General features: G+C 44.8%; 1 protein-coding gene across 1 annotated transcript in view; it reads left to right on the forward strand.

The window, feature by feature from the left end:
• Tg (thyroglobulin) overlaps window positions 1-16,729 on the forward strand; it is a 165,754-nt gene that overhangs the window by 85,195 nt on the left and 63,830 nt on the right. Inside the window, exons 40-41 of the mRNA XM_090339436.1 lie at window positions 772-931; window positions 8,650-8,852. Of these exons, the coding sequence (XP_090195562.1) occupies window positions 772-931; window positions 8,650-8,852 (363 nt within the window). The remainder of the gene's footprint in view (window positions 1-771; window positions 932-8,649; window positions 8,853-16,729) is intronic.

Genomic DNA, 16,729 nt, shown 5'->3' on the forward strand with positions numbered 1-16,729 from the left:
CAAACTTTGGAATCAGCCTGGAAGCTCTCACTGGTTGCATTAATAGAAGTACTGAGCCGTTGGGCGAGTGAGGTGATAGTTTTGCTCTGTTCAGTGCTAGTCACACCATATTCCTGCCATGCTGCATGAAGCAGCTCTGGCACCTGCTGCTAGTTCTTCATTGTCTTGGAGAAGGTTCTACAGTGTGCTAGCAACCTTACCTGGGATGGGAAAAGAAATCACACCTGCTTCTTAAAGCTCTGGGAGAAATGAAGACCCAAAGAGGGGAGGGCTCGGAGCTGGGTGTGCCACATGCAGGGGAGCTGAGCTGATGGGGTGACACAGGAGCAGGACCAAAGAAGGAGATGCCTCTCAGTCAGGAAGAGGAGACATGTGTGTAATGTCAGCCACCTGGTGTCAGAGCTTGAGGACATGGGCAGGAGGGTCAATACGGTCTTGAGCCCTGCCTATGCTGGGATAGAACCCCGATTATGAGCCACTCACATACAAGCTCTTCCTCCCTCGTTCCCTCCTTCTCTCCCTCCCATCCTTCCTAGATCTCAGATCTAGGTACTTTCTGAACTACAAGGGATTTGAATTATGATCCATGAGTTTACAGGACAGAATCAGGCTAAGTATACCGCTGATTAGTGCTAACTAAGCTGGGCTAAATATGCTATTGAGTAGGGCTAAATATATCTCCAGGTCAGATTTGTAGGAGTGTGGTCTTGTAGCCTAAATCTTCCCATGGAAAAGTGCCTCCTCATTAAGGAGCCTTGACCCTTCCCACAGGTCCCCAATGCATCCGTGTTGGTGTTCTTCCACAACTCCAGGGGGGGAGAAGGAAGTGATGGGCCGCTGACCGTTGATGGCTCCTTCCTGGCTGCCATTGGCAACCTCATTGTGGTCACTGCCAACTACCGAGTGGGGGTCTTTGGCTTCCTGAGTTCTGGTGAGTCACTGGTATTGGTGGGTATGTTATTCCGATTTCCATCTCTATAACATAACACCTAACACTTACTTATAACGAAGAAAGGCTGGTTTGGGCTGACCATTTTGGAGTCCACAATTGATGGGTACTGATGCTTTGGGCCTATGGCAAACAAGGAGATAACACATTATGGCAGAACCAAAGTCTCACTCATGACCAGTGAGTAAGTGAAAGAGAGAAAGGAGAGAGAGATGAAGGACAAGTATCTCCATCAGAATAATGACCTTAGGGACATTTGGACCAACTTAAAGTCGTATCTCTCAGGGGTTCTACCAAAAGAACAATCCTGAGAATAAGCCCTCAACACAAGGGCTTTGGGGACCTTTGCAGGCCTTTGAGACCCAAACTACAAGGAGGGTTAGGGTTAGGCCTAGGGTTATCCTGAGCTGAGACTCCACAAGCTTCTTCCTTCCTTCCCTGAGGCTCAGGGCCACTGTGCCCATGCCCCATCTTGAGCCCTGCTAGACTCATACCACAGACTGGAAATGTGAACTTTCAGAGGCCCTCCCTCAACACTTGACACCCACCCTTAGGTAAGAACAATAGTTAATTATTGAGAATTTGCTGCGTATTTGAAACATAGCTCATATTTCATTCACAGTGTGATGGGATGTGACAGGTGTACATGTGTGTCTGCATTTATTCATTTTGAAGAGGAAAAAAATGAGATCCAAGGAGGTTGGAAATTTGCTCCCATTCACATAGTTAAAAAAAATAGGCAAGCTGGGTGCCAGTGGCTCATACCTGTAATCCCAGCTACTCAGGAGGCTGAGATCTGAAGGTTGCAGTTTGAAGCCAGCCTGGGCAAGAAAGTCTACAAGACTCTTATCTCCAATTAACCACCAAAAAGCCAGAGTGAAGCTCAAATGCTAGCCTAGAACACAAAACTTCAGGACCATAGTTGGATACAAATGTTCAGGACCATACCCAGGCCCTGAGTTCAGTCCCTAAGACCAGTAAAAAAAAAATTGTGATAGCCAAGTTACAATTCACTTACCAGTTCTATGGAAGAAGAGATTATCACTCTTATGCCAAAGAGATTTGGAGTGAGATCTGTATCAACAGAGTGATATCACCTCTTTCATTTTTTATCTCAGCTGGCTCATCCTGTATCTCTGCCCTAATCTATTTCTGTGGGTTTTGCCCTCCATTCTTCCCAACTGCTAGGGCAGAATAGAGCTGGACCATCACAGACACCCCCTTTCCCCCAATCCACATCTTCTCCTCCAGCCTCAGCTACCACTGAAGGGAGGGAGGCAGTGTGGTATGGTACAGGTACATTGGCATTAGAATGTGAAGAGCCAAGAATCAGCTCTACTCCTTACTGGCTGTGTGAACGTGAATCAACCCCCCACCCTCTCTCCTAGTGTTAGTTTTCTTCTGTACAAGCTGAGACCCATAAGAGGGTTGTAGAGACTATGTAGGATTTCTAACATCTTGTTAAAACCCTGGCTATCTCTCATGCTAAGTGTGAAATGATGGGTAGATGTAAATGTGAAGACAGACTAGATTAGATGACAGGAGAGGGATGCAGCTTGTGCAGGAACCAGGGCCACTAGGTAAGGATGCTGGGTGGGTACAGGGTCTGAGCTTGAGAGCCATAGAGATGTTGGGTTAAACATCATGCTAGCAGGTTCTTGGCCTAAGAAGCAGGCAAGAAGTTAAGGCAAAACACAGCCCAACGCTGGTAGGGAATGAGAAACAAAAAGTAGGATTCTGTTTCTGATGGATAGCGGATGGCTGGGAGCCAGTGGGAAGCAGTGGGCAGAGATGAGTAGGGATGGGTCAAGGCTTCTTCTTCCTCCTGGTTCACTGTTCTCTAAGGAACTGGGAATGGTAGTAAGAAATGAGCATGATAACTGGAGTTTGTGAGAGATCTGGGGAAGTAGGGAGAATGATTCTCATTGACTTTATGCTCATTAGAGAAGAGAAGCCCCTGCAGGGGCTTTCTGTCTTCTTTTCAAGCACAAGACTGACAGTGTCACTGAGCCAGCTCGTGTCAAGCATGCAAGCATGTGCATTTCAGGTCTCGGCTGGCAGAAGCCAGTCTTGGGGAGCTCATCCCAGACATGGATGACTTTGGCTTAGAAAGTTTCTAGACAGAAGGAAAGTGAATTTCCATGTGTCCTCTATCCCACAGGGGCAGGGGATTGTAATTTCAGAGAGTGCAGTCTTGTGGAAAACTTAAGTGCTCCCAGAGATGCAAATCCATTCTGGATGCTGACATGAGCGGTTGGTGGGGAGGCTAGGGAAGCTTCCAGACTACTCAGGAAACCGACTTGCATCAAGGCTGCTGGTCCATTTTGCTTGGAGGAAAAGATCAGGGGGATGTTGCACTTCTCCAGTGCCTCTCTTTCCCCAGATCTTTCCTTTAGATAATACCGGATTCTTGACTAGTGGTGTAAAGCTAGTGTCATGTTGCCACTTGGCAGAAAAAAGCTGAAGCCTGGTTTTTAAACCCCGGGTTCAAAGTCCAGGAGTCCTAACTTAGATCCAGACACTCACTGCCATATGCTAGATAAAGGAACATGGAAAAGGGAAGAAAAAGATTCATTTCAAGGTACCCATGGGAAGACAGCACCTCAATATATCTTTAGCCATCTTTGGAAGGATAAACACTGGCATCAAATTAAATAGGGAAATTGAGGGTGGAGAGGAGATAAGAAAGGTGTGCAGAGCTAAAATAGTCCCTAGTCACAGATATGGCTGGTTTGACCTTTAGCTCAGTCTTTGTCTTTGGAGGAGTTCTGGAGAAGTTATTTTTTTATTACTGGAACAGAACAGGAACAGATTGTCTCCTGAATGTGTAGCTGTTCGCCTTAAGACACTAAGAAGACTTCACTTGTTTGAGGGGAAATTTCCCTTATCTGTGAATCAGGTCTTCTTTGGAGCCATTGGTGACTACAAAGTTGACTGCAGCAGAGAACAACTCAGATCAAAGAGAACAGACTTTAAGTTGAGGGCTTTTCATTAATTCACAGGACCCAGCAAAGGCATCTTCTAAGTCCCGTCTGCCAGCACAAGGAGGCCTGGAGAGCCTTTGAAGCTCACTCCCCCAGTGTCTCCTGAGAGGCCCATTGTACTCTGCAGGGCAGCAAGGTCTCCAAGTCTGTGCATACTGTTTGATTGTCAGGATCTTTGGTACTCTCCCTACCAGAGGAAGCCACCTTTGATTTATTTTCCAGGCCTCTTTTGGAATCCCCTGTACTGGAGTTCTCTGACCTCTTTTTTTGTTGTCAGTCATGGGGTTTGAACGCTGGGCCTAGGGGCTGTCCCTGAGCTCTTTGGCTCAAGGCTACTGCTCTACCACTTGAGTCACAGCACCACTTCTGGTTTTCTAGTGGTATATTAGAGATAAAAGTCTCATGGACTTTAGTGCCCGGGATGGCTTAGAAGTGCGATCTTCAGATCTCAGCCTCCTGAGTAGCTAGGATTACAGGTGCCAGGCTTCTGCCCTATTATTTGAGCCTCCCTACTGTTCAGCCCAGAGAAGGAGCCTGGATCACAGAGCCCATCTCCCCAGGACCTGAAGCACAGCCAGGTGGTGGTGGCAAGGCCCATGATCCCTGTCCTGGTGCTGGCAGGGGCAGCTGCTCAAGTCCTACAGCACGTTCCTATTGTGGAAGGGGAGAGGCAACCTTTCACCTCAGCCTGCATCCAATAAAGAGCTGCAGATCTTATCATTAGTAGCAGTCATGTGTATATAGAACAATCAAATAGAAAGTACAGAGTGTCTCTACACACTCCCTCCCCTGCTTTCAGTTTCCTCTGTAATCATTCACCATTCTTGGCTGGAGGGCTCCTGCATCCACCACTCTTAAGCAGAGCACGGTAGGCAGGCAGTACCTTCCAGTCACAGGCTGTGCCTCCAAGAACAGAAGACTTGTGGGGTAGTTCATCTGAAATAAGTGGATGCAAGATTGACCTAGGCAAGAGCACCTTCCAGGCAGGCTGTGGACTTACTTCCCAGCCAAGCACGTGGCCTGTACTTCCTAATTACAGGGGCAGGCTCAGTAAGCCTGGAGTTGGGCTGAGCCACTGCTTGGGCTGTTTTTTATTTGATAGTGAATTTCACATCTTCTCGGGGAGCCCAGTGTATAAACGATCCCCTAAGAGTCTTACTCTATAGTAATACTTAGCAAAAGGAGGCAGGTGGCAAAGGAAGACAGGTCATAAGACAAACTCTCCCTCTGCAGAGAGAAGATCAGGCAAGGCCAGTTCTGGAGGAGATGTTAGCTCCTGTCAAAATGAAAAGCTAGAAAGAAAATGTTTGGAGATGGGCCAGATAAGGCCATGTCCTCCACCTGGGTCCTACAAATGCCACAGACCTTGAGGCATCTGGTCCCAGATTGTCCTTTTCTCTTGGCCAGGGACACTGATAGTAACATAAGGATAGAAGAAGAAAAGGTGGGAGATGGGCTTTTAGGCACCCGCAAGGTAGGAGCAGAGGAAGTGTGCTTTGTCAGGGAGACAGATGGAAGGCCAGACAATCATCAGTAATCACACATTGCCTTGTCATCTTCCCAGGTGCTGGGAGATGTCTGTGTTGGTTTGCTATCCTCTCTAATCAGAAAAACAAGGAAGCAGAAACTGCCCTTGTGGGTTCTCTACACAGCAGCTACATCTGCCCCTGAAGGGAAGGCACACCCTGCTAAGGGGATTCGAAAGACAGTATTGGGATTTAGCCAGTTTCATATTTCTTTTCTAGATCCAAAAGTCATCCTTTATTACTCTAACATACTTTACATAGCACATCTACAGGAATTCTGCCATTTCAGATCCATCTTTATATGTCCTTTTATATTCACACTTGGATTATAAATAGATCCTCTGATTAAATAGTTTCCCAAATGCTAAGTACATAGAATAGAAGAGGATTTATTTCTGAATGTGAGAGTACATTATTTCATTTTAACAAGCAAATGAGTGGAATAGTGAGTTACCCCAAGGAGATCAGGAGGGCAAATTCCTAAATAATAAGGTGCTGTAATATCAGTGGGAATATAGGGATAAACTATAAGTAAAACAGAAAAATCTGGTTCCTTCAATTATAGTCATCTAATAGCTTTTAATGCTGGGAAAGTACTGAGAAACCATTAGAAATGTCTACAAATTACCACAAGATGGTTTAAAGGAAAAAGAAAGAGATTTTGCCCATGGCTTTGTTTGAATGCAATCACCATAGGTCCTACATGTACTTACATTTTTGATTCACAATAAGCAACTATATTAACTACAAAATGCCAGGTTTTTGATTATTTTTATTCCATATATTTTATTGTAATTAATTTTTGATTCACAATAAGCAACTATATTAACTACAAAATGCCAGGTTTTTGATTATTTTTATTCCATATATTTTATTATAATTAATAGAAGGGTTACATTATATTCACCAGATAGAAGGTGCATTACTTCACAAACATTGATACTCTTTCTCATGTCTTGGTCCCCATTTCCCTCCCACCCCTGGCCCTCATCTTGTTTTCCCCCCTTCCCTATCCGATTTAAAATTACCAAATAAGCATATATACAATATATCAGATAACAAGGTAAAATACTGAAACAATATGAGATAACCAAGGGACAGCAAAAGAGATGAGAGATAACAGTACATTAAGGACAACAATCACTCATTATATGGCTTTGTTTCTACATCCTGGAGGTACTTTCATTTAGTTCATACTATATGGCCTTATGTATCAAGGTTTTGCTCTATTGCAGATCTCTGCTAGTAGAGCCAAGGTTTCTACTGATTATGACAAATGAGGGAAACCATTGAGCCTATGTTCCTTTGAGTCTGGCTTACTTCACTTAATATGATTTTTTCTAAGTCTTTCCATTTCCTTACCTACGGGGCAATGTCGTTCTTTCAGACAGCAGCATAGAGTTCCATTGTGTATAAATACTACATCTTGTTGATCCACTCATCAACTGAGGGGCATCTGAGTTGGTTCCATATCTTCGCTATGGTAAATAGTGCTGCAATGAACATCATTGTGCTAGTGGATTTAGTGTGTCCTTATTTCTGGACGGTTGGGTAAATACCTAGTAGTGGAATTGCTGGGTCATAGGGGAGATCTATGTTTAGTCTTTTGAGGCACTGCCATACTGCTTTATAGTGGTTGAATGAGTTTGCACTCCCACCAACAGTGTAGTAGTGATCCCTCCTGGCCACACCCCCTCCAGCATCTGTTGTTATTAGATTTCTTGATCCTGGCCATTCTAACTGGAGTGAGGTGGAATCTTAGAGTTGTTTTGATTTGCATTTCTTTTATGACCAGAGATGTTGAGCATTTCTTCATGTGTCTTTAGGCCATTCTTATTTTTTCTTCGGAGAAGACTCTCTTTAAGTCTTTGGTCCATCGTTTGATGGGATGGTTGTTTCTTTGGAGATAAGTTTTGGAGTGATTCAATTTGCCAGTTTCACATTTAAGGAAACAAAATCCTGCATCATCTGTAATGCCCTAGAAACCGTTTTGTGGCCTTTAATCATTGACTGCTGAATGAAGCTGGCACTGTCCTGATCCCTGCTTTATCAGTGGGGAGAATAGAAGTCCAGAAGTATTCATTCAATACTAGCGTGCTGTGTACCCCTTGTAGAGAAAAGTTCTGGTCCATCATGAATTCCGATTGTGAATTAGGATCTGAGTCCTAACTTGATCCCACATTCATTTCTTGCTTCTAAATGAAATCTTTCACTGGCTGAGCCACATTAGCTCATTGCCCGGTGTTTTGGTCCCTGCCTCCTGTGTGCATCTTTCTCTCTGCCCTCAGCTATGCCTAGCACAGTACCTGGCTAGAAGTCCAGTTTGTATTTGTTTACTTGGGGCCCTCCTGTAGCACCTCACCATTGGCCTCCTTAAACCTGGAAGGTCAACAATGGTCTTCACGACCTAGTAGAAAGTGGGTTTGCAGGAAGTGAGAGTCAGAGCAGTTCCCCCCATGGTCCCTGGCCATGCATGCTGCAGGTGTCACTTCCTGCACCTGTAGGACTTGGTTCTCCTCAGTTTGCACCCGGCTCTCCTGAGCTGCCTGAGACCTGGACGGAAGGCAAGCAACACATCCATCCTGATGAGCGGAACCTATGGGCAATCTAGCAATGCCTGTCGTGAGGATCGGGCTGTGTCAATGGCTTCACCAGACATGGAACATGAAAAGCAGTGGAAGAAATTCTGAACATAGCCCCAGCTGGAAGAACAATTAGTGTGACCAGCATACTCCCATCTGGGGTTCCCTTCAGCTTTGTCAATTCTAGGTTGGACAATGGGGGTAGAAGCCTTTCCCAGTTTTGTCTAGGTGGGGATGTGGAGTTTTGAGAAGAGTTTCCTGCTTACTACCAAATCACATTCAGCATCAATGCAGTGCTTCCTGGTGGCCTGTAAGGATGGTCAGGCTTCTGGAGGCCCAAGAGTTATGTACATGCAAGCTGAGATGGGAATCATGGTTGAGCCTACTGAGTAGCTAGGAGTCACTGGCCAGCTCAGGTTTGTTTTTGTTTTTTTTGCTAGTTCATTGAAGATAGAGACTTTTCTTTCTAGATTGCCTTCTAAAATCTTCCAGGTCTCAATCTCCTGAGAAGCTAAGATTATAGGTCCTGAGCCACTGACGCCTGGTGTGATTTGAAAATGAAAAGTTGTAAAATCACAAAAGACAAACAGCTTTCTTCTTTTCCACAGGCTCCAGTGAGGCCACTGGCAACTGGGGGCTGCTGGACCAGGTGGCAGCTCTGACCTGGGTGCAGACTCACATTGGAGCATTCGGTGGGGACCCTCTGCGTGTGACCTTGGCAGCAGACCGAGGTGGAGCGGATGTAGCCAGCATCCACCTTCTCACAGCGAGGGCCAGCAGCCCCAGGCTCTTCCAGAGGGCTCTTCTGATGGTGAGTGGTCTTCCCCCAGCTGTTCTTTGTGCCTCTCAGGCCAAGCTGGCATCCATGGCTGGGTCTTACTTTGTGTGCTGGGTGTGGATCCTGCTGTCCACTCTCCCGGGTATGAATGGATTTAGGAAGCTGAAAGTTCTCTGTTTCCCATGCCTGTGTGAAGGGCTGAAAATTCTAGATAGCAAATCTAAATGGCTTCCTGAGAGAGCCTCTGTAGGGTGTGGTTTACTCGTCAACCAATGGAGGCCAAGAATAGAATTTGTCTATTCAAGAATCTACAGAGCGGGAAGAAATGCCTGCTGGATGAGGAGGAGGAGGAGGAGGAGGAGGAGGAGGAGGAGGAGGAGAATGATAGTGATGCTGTTGCTGCTGAGGGTGATGACAGTGATGGTGGTGGTGATGTGGTGTGATGCTGACAATGGAAATGGTAATGAAGATAGTGTTGTTTATGACAATGGTGTAATGTTATTGTTGAGGGTAGACATATAGTGGTAGGGATAATGGTTTTTGTCGTTGATACGATGATGATGATGATGATGATGATGATGATGATGATGATGATGATAGCACATGATGGTAAAGATTATAGAGACTACAATCAAAGGAATAAGCCAAATAGCCACAGTATGCACTCTGATGTTTATGCTTCTAACATTGATTCACTTCTAATGAGCAATCTTCAGCTTCCAGCTTGAGCAAGATGCGGTACTAGCTACTTGAAATGCTGCAATAAATAAGCCATAGCACATGTCCTGTGAGGTTAGCAGGAACTGGGCATGGGAATATATATTAAATGTAAAGATTTGCACAAGGATCTTGGAGCAGGTCATAGAGGAAGCTTCAACCAAAAAGAGGAAGTAGGAGGAGACCATTGTCTCTAGAGACCATTTCCTGAAACATCTGAGCTAAATGCAGAAGGGCTGCGTAGGCCATAAGTTCAAGCAGAATTCTGATGTCAGGGACAGGTGGAGAAGGGGTCTCTGGGTGACAGTGTGGAACAGAGGAAGGCCAGACTTTTCTGGCAGCTCAGGCTTTGTGCTCAATATATGCGGAGCTGTCTGAACATCTTGTTTTTATTTTCTTGTTTTTATGATTTTATCTACAATTACAGGTGTGTGTGAAGCATATCCCCAATGCTGTATAACCATGATCACTATCCACCATCACCCCAACCAGAAACTGCACTCACTAAAGACTAACTCCTCACTCTGTCCCCTGAGTCTCTGGAGACCCCTATTCTGCTTCCTGTCTCTATGGATGTAACACCTCATTTGAGCAGATTCCTGTGAGATTTGCCTTATTGTGTCTGGCTTATTCTACTTCGCATTTTGTCTTCAAGGTTTATCTACAGTAGGACACTGTCAGAAAATCCATCCACTTTAAGACTGAATATGATTGCATTGCAGGGCTATCCCTGCATTTGCTCTGTCTGTCCATTCACCTGTTAATAGATATCTAGTTGTTTTCCCTTTTGGCTACGATAGATAGTGTTATTGTGAACATGGTGTGTCACTGAGGACTTTGTAGGCTTAGAGCTTCTCTGAAGGAAGGCTTCCCTTGGAGCTAGGTGGAGAATGAGTTGCTGAGGGACATGGTGGAGGTAGAGGAACATTCTAGAGACTATCCAGCAAGGTAAGCAGAAAAGCAACGAAGAGCCATCCCACCCAGTGTCATGGACAGCGCTCCTCACTGCAATGTTGACCATATAGCCTCTCACAAGCCCTCTGGGCCCTTAATCAGGAGGAAAGAGCTGTTGCCTCATGTTGCATCAGTGTTGTCACCCTTTCTGCGTCATCCGTTCCTCCTGCCAATCTGCCTCTCTGCCTTTGATGAGCCGTGTGCCATCTTGTATTGGGCTGACATGTTGGTGTCTCAAACAAAGAATGAAATGGAAACACGCACAGAAGTAAAGAAGCAATGCTATACGTATAGAAAGAGTAGAAACTGTTGCGCGGACAGGAGGGCGTGAGTGAGGCAGCTTACGAGCACCAAGATTGCTATGGCTTTCAGATTTTACAAGGCTTGTGGAAATGTGGGAGGAGGCACAGGAGGATGGTAGCTGTCTGGTTCTAGGGAACTGAAGGATAAAGATCAACTCTGTGTGTGCGCTTACGTGAGTGCATTTGTGCGCGCCTGGAACTTGAATTTAGGGCCTGGGCGCTGCCCTCTGAGCTCTTTGCCACAGCTCTACTTCTGCCTGTGTGCGGTTAATTAAAGACAAAAATCTCTCCGACTTTTCCTGCCAATGCTGACTTCCCAGCCACGATCCTCAGATCTCCCCCTCCTGAGGAGTCAAGGTTACCGATGTGAGCTACTCACGCTCAGCTTAGGGTTTTTGTTTTGTAATAGGGCATGCAAGGTTGGCATATCATAATTTTAAGTATATGTGTGAGATATAGTCCATGTACATGAAGCCTTAAGTAGGGAGTTCTATTGTAAACATGATCCAGCTGGGGACATACTGGATTCTACCATCATATGCCGCTGTCTAGTTAGAAACAACTTCAGCTAGTCCTACCACCTAAGATTAAACCAACAGTGAGGAGGCGCGGTCATGGGCAGAGCCAGAGAGGAGATGCAGCAACTGGGTCTGAAAAGGGTTCTGTTGAAGACAGAGAAGCAATGGGGAGACTGTACCATAATCTAAGCGAGGGAAAGACAAAGAAGCATGGAGATCACTGCAGTGGACAGAATCTCCCAGTGGCTTGGAAACTGACCATGTCACTGCCTCCAAGCATTCTAGGGGTGACTAGAAGAGGAAGATTGGGGCTTTCTTTCTCTGTAGCTAATCTGACTCACATGGGTTCATTCTGCCCTTTGTCTGCCCAGTTGTTTAGGAAAACTTTGCAACCCAGGACTTGACTTTTGCTATGCTGTCCTGTGCCACGATTTGCATCAATAATTAATTGCTGTTAGTACATCTGCTTGATCACAAAAGAAGCTCCAAAAGGCCTTCCGCAGAGCCGGGGCCATCCTGCTCAGCACACCTTGCCATGGGCAAGTGACGGGGCCCATTTTCCAGGGGCACTCCACAAGGGCTCTGGGCCAAAGCTAGCCCGTGATACCCCCTTCTCCACCCCTGTCTTGGGATTATTGTCCATCGGCCCTGGTTTTCTGCCTCAAATTATTCTGTCTTAGAGGAAGGGAATTTAAGTATAAACAGCTTTGAATTCCTGGTACTGAAACCAAATTTTTCTTTCTGAGTTGATGCTGGAGCATTTTCTCCAGGGCCCTCTCAGCAACCAAACCAACACTCATCAGGACCCAGGAGATGCCCCAAAACTCAAATGGTCCCAGAAGGCAGACTTTTCATTTTGAGGGTTTAGGTGTTAGGGGAATTTCAGAAATGAATCCATTTTAACAAATGTCAGTGTGTCTAAAAATAAACCCACTCCATTTTATGAATTTGGAAGCTGCTTTTACAAATGCTCCCAGAAGTCCTTGGATCCATGTGAGATCATTTGAAATTGAGAGGATGAAAAGCCTTCAATATATTAATATCTTATAAGCATATTATTAATCAACAGATGCCTGGGGAGTGAATGTGAGTTAGCAACTTATTCTTTGGTTAAAAAAATCTTAAATCTCTGCAAATCTGGAGCCTAGAACTGTAAAAACCTCCATTCAAAGCAACTTTGGATGGTCACATGTAGCCTGGATGCGTTTAGCACAATTTGGACTACAAACTCTGCATCTTATCTCAGATTCCTCACATTACTTGGCACAGGGTCTTAATTGTATTTCCTATAAAAAATAATAAAAAGAAAAGAGAAATTTGAAGTCTGGAGAGGTTTAGTGGCATACCAAAGGATACTCAGCAAAGATGAGACTAAATTAGGGGCTGGATGCTAAAGCCAAATCCTGTGTTTCCCTGAGGCTGGCTTTTGTAGGAATTCAATGTCTTAAGATGTAAGAGAAAGATCTAAACACAGAGAGAGAGAGAGAGAGAGAGAGAGAGAGAGAGAGAGAGAGAGAGAGAGAGAGAGAGAGAGAGAGAGAGAGGGAGGAAGGGGGGGAGAGATCCCTTTACCTCAAATTCTCATATAAAACCTGTCATTACTTCTGTCTCTCAAGGCCTCAGGAAGCCAGCGCGGTATAAGGTTTGCAAGGTGCCCTGTTCATCATAGATACTCAATAAATTCATGTCCCCTGTCCCCTGCCTCAGCAAGTCACCTCCAAACAGAAGTAAGCCCTGGGTACTTTACCTGACCTGGGGCCAGGTGAGGGGAAAGAACTTGTTATAAACATGACTGGTTTACGGAAGGGAAAAAGAGGGTTTGCCCCAGAAAAGACTGCCTGCCCTCCTTACTGCACTGTCCCAATTCTGTATCCCTCCAGACAGCCCCTAGCCTCTGGAATTGCCCTGGAGTAAGAATCTCTCTCCCTTTCCTATTTCACTTCTACAGGGGCCTGCAGGACCCACTCACTGCAGGCAGATAGGCTATACTACTCCTGCAGAAAGCCACAGCTCATTGAAGGCATATCTGACTTTGTTTGGTATTCAGCGTATCCCGTGTGCCCTGGACACTCAATACCTCTTATTTATCAGGGCCCAGCTGAGTTGGTACTTCACAAGATTTTTCCAGTCTTTCAACACAAAAGGAAATCTCGGGGCCGGGAGTTTGGCCTAATGGTAGAGTGCTCGCCTAGCATGCACGAAGACCCGGGTTCGATTCCTTGGTACCACATACTTAGAAAAAGCCGGACATGGTGCTGAGGCTCAAGTGGTAGAGCTCTAGCCTTGGACAGTGCTCAGCCCCTGAGCTTAAGTCCAGGACTGGCAAAAAAAAAAAAAAGGAAATCTCATCTTAGGGAGACTTTTATTTACCCGCTTTTTATTTTGTTTTTTGTTTTTATTTTTTTTTTTTTATAAATTCTGCCCAATGCTTCTTTGCCGTTGGCTAAGATCAAGTACAGAAATTCTACCTTATGTTTGTTTTTGTTCTTTCTTGTTTCCTTCCTCCCTTTTTTCTCCTTTCTTCTCTTTTTTCTTTTTTGGTGCTAATCCTAGGGCTTGAACTCAGATCCTGAGCATTGTCTGTAAGTTTTTGTGCTCAAGGCTCGTGTGCTATCATAAGTCACAGATCCATTTCTGGTTTACTGGTAGTTAATTGGAGGTGAGCCACACAGATTCCTTGCCCAGGCTGGCTTCAAACAGTGATCCTCAGATCTTAGCCTCTTCAGAAGTTAAGGTTGCTGGTGAAAGAACATGCAGAAGTTTCCTTTCAGTACATTCTTGGTTTGCACAGACACCCCCACACCTAAGTCGTGGTGGGGGAGGAGAAGGTGGATTTTGTGCAGAGTGCTGCCTCCTGCAAAGTCTCAGTGTGAGTACTCTGTCTGGCCCAGCTAGACATAGGCATGGATATTTCTGTCCAAATTTCACAATGAGTTAACTGAGGTTTGTTCTGTTCTCATATTCCACTTGGGAATCAAAGTGCAGTTTCACAGAATTCATCTGTTAATTTTAGAAAAGAAAATGATTTTTTTCTGATATCTAGTCTTGTATCCACAAATTAGGGTAACATGGGAACCATAACTATAGAATTTTGACCTTCCGAAGTCTTTTTGTGGAGCTTTGAGTGTTTATCTGGGCTAGCTTTCTGGAATGGGTTGGGAAACTGTCTTCTTCATTCGGCACAGCTCACCTGACATTGTGAAGGTCATCTTGTTCTTCCTTGTGACCCCCACTTGGAAATGCTGTGATGGGAAATACAATGATCTGGAACTTTCCTGAGTGCTCGCCTCACTTTGAATGTGTTGTCTCTTGGTGTCATTGGGCTCTCTGTGAGGCTACTTCATCCTCCTCAGATAATTGCAGGTTTCTTCATGTTTTGTAATTTTTTTTAAATTATTATCTTTAAGTAGTGACACAAAAGAGTTACCATTTAACAAAGCAGTTTATGAGCACAAGAAATCTGTACCCATTGCTCAGCTGCTGTAACAAGTCCCAGTGCCAAAATGAAGGAAGAACCTTCTTGTATTCCTCTCATAGTTTCCCAAGGCAGGTATCACCCCACCACTCTGGTCCCTTAGTTCTTCTGGGTACTTCTAAGACATCGAGGGCTTTGTTTTCCTCTCTCCAGAGTTGAATTTCCCTGGAGGGAGACAATTGCTCCTTTCCCTTCCCCTTAGAACTTACCACAAAGGGCCCCACTCCTGCACAATTCCTTACAAGCAGACGGGACTTGCCTGGGCTTGGCTTGCCCTCTCTTCTGCTTGTTCTGCTTTCTCTTTCCCGATTGTGCTGGTTCTGGTTGATATCTACATGCTGATCTCACTGTTTGAACACTGTCAGTCATGGGTGTCATCACTGCCAGCCTTTCCCTCAGCCCACCACTGTGATGTTCTCAGAGCTCTTGAATTGGTTGATAATCTTGTTCCCCTTTGCTTTTTGGTCAGTGTATTGTATTTCCACTGATAAAAGTCACCCATAATATTTAAAAGCTATGACTAAGGAATTCTGAAAAATAGTAAATGTCATTTAAATCTTCTTTATGTCTTGCAGGATTTTTTGTTCTTTTCATTAACATACAGTCATTATATAAAGGCTTTGTTGTGGTTTTATATACATGTATGTATTAGGCCTTGATTCTCTATTCTTTATTATGGCCTTCTACTTATTACTGCTTTTAATGCTTTTAGTGGATTTCATTATGCTGTTTCATACCATTATTTTCTCTGTTCACTAACTACCCCCTCCAGTCTCCCTTTTACCACTCATGCCAGTTATAATGTTTTTTTATCTCAATCCCAATAATATTCATATGTATGAGGATATATGACCTAAAAATATGCATATCCATGTAAGCCAGTGGGAAATATATAGAGATATATGGATACCTAGTAGAAGGCACACAATAACCAGGAGACTTTTCAAACATCTGAATGAGATGCCACTACTTCCCTTTCTTAGACCCTTACTATTGCTTCTTGTTTCTCCGAGAGAAGTGTAAAGCTCTTCCCTTTCCTTTGAGGACGATGCAGGCCTCCCTCCTCCATGCAGACCCCTGTCCTACAACCTCCAGTGCCGTCCACCCTGTTCATCTCCAGTGCCCTTGCGGGAGAGGCCTTAACATCCCTGCAGTGTCTCCAGATCTTTACATGGTGTCTGCTGTTCCTCTTTCAGGCCACAGCTCCTATGTTGCCTCTTCTTGCAAGAATTTCATTATTTGCACACCACTCCTCTTCTTCAGAAAGCATCCAGCTTATCTATAACATCAAGCCTTATGGCTTCAGGGCTGTGGCCACCACTACAGTCCCAGCACCTTTACAGCTGTCTATTGAATAGGTGCCCTGAAACTATGTCAAGAATGGTAGCTTGGGCACCATATGGGTGTTTTCTTGTTTCGGCAGTACTAGTGTTTGAACACAGAACATTGTGCTTGCCAGGCGAGCACTCTACTACTTGAGCCCGAGTCCCAGCGCATTTTGTTTTTCAGTTATTTTTCTGGTAGGGTCTTCTATTCTCTCCAGAGTGAGTCTCAGGCCTCCGTCACATCTATAGCCTCTGGCATTACTGGAAACCCTGGTGTAAACCAAAACATCCAGACTGTTTGTTTTTTGAGATAGAATCTTGTTAGGTTTTTGCCCAGGCTGACCTAGCCCAGATTATAAGTGTGAGCCACTATATCCAGCTCAGTCATAGAATTATCCTAGTGATCAACGAAGAGTTCGTTTTCTCCTTCAGCCCGAATCCCTGCCTTCAATATGATGAGAAATCCCCAGACAAGAGACACCTTTAGCCAGAACAGTTTTTCTTTCCAACCTTTGCCCGTCTTTCCAGTTACACGCTTCCTTAAGAACTCAAAATCCACAGGATGTCTGAGAAACATCTCATCCTGAAGCCGTCTTCTTCCAAGGTTAAATATTTATTA

This window comes from Megascapheus bottae, chromosome 9 (genome assembly GCF_031878675.1).
Source record: "Megascapheus bottae isolate mThoBot1 chromosome 9, mThoBot2.hap1, whole genome shotgun sequence".
NCBI lineage: Eukaryota > Metazoa > Chordata > Mammalia > Rodentia > Geomyidae > Megascapheus > Megascapheus bottae.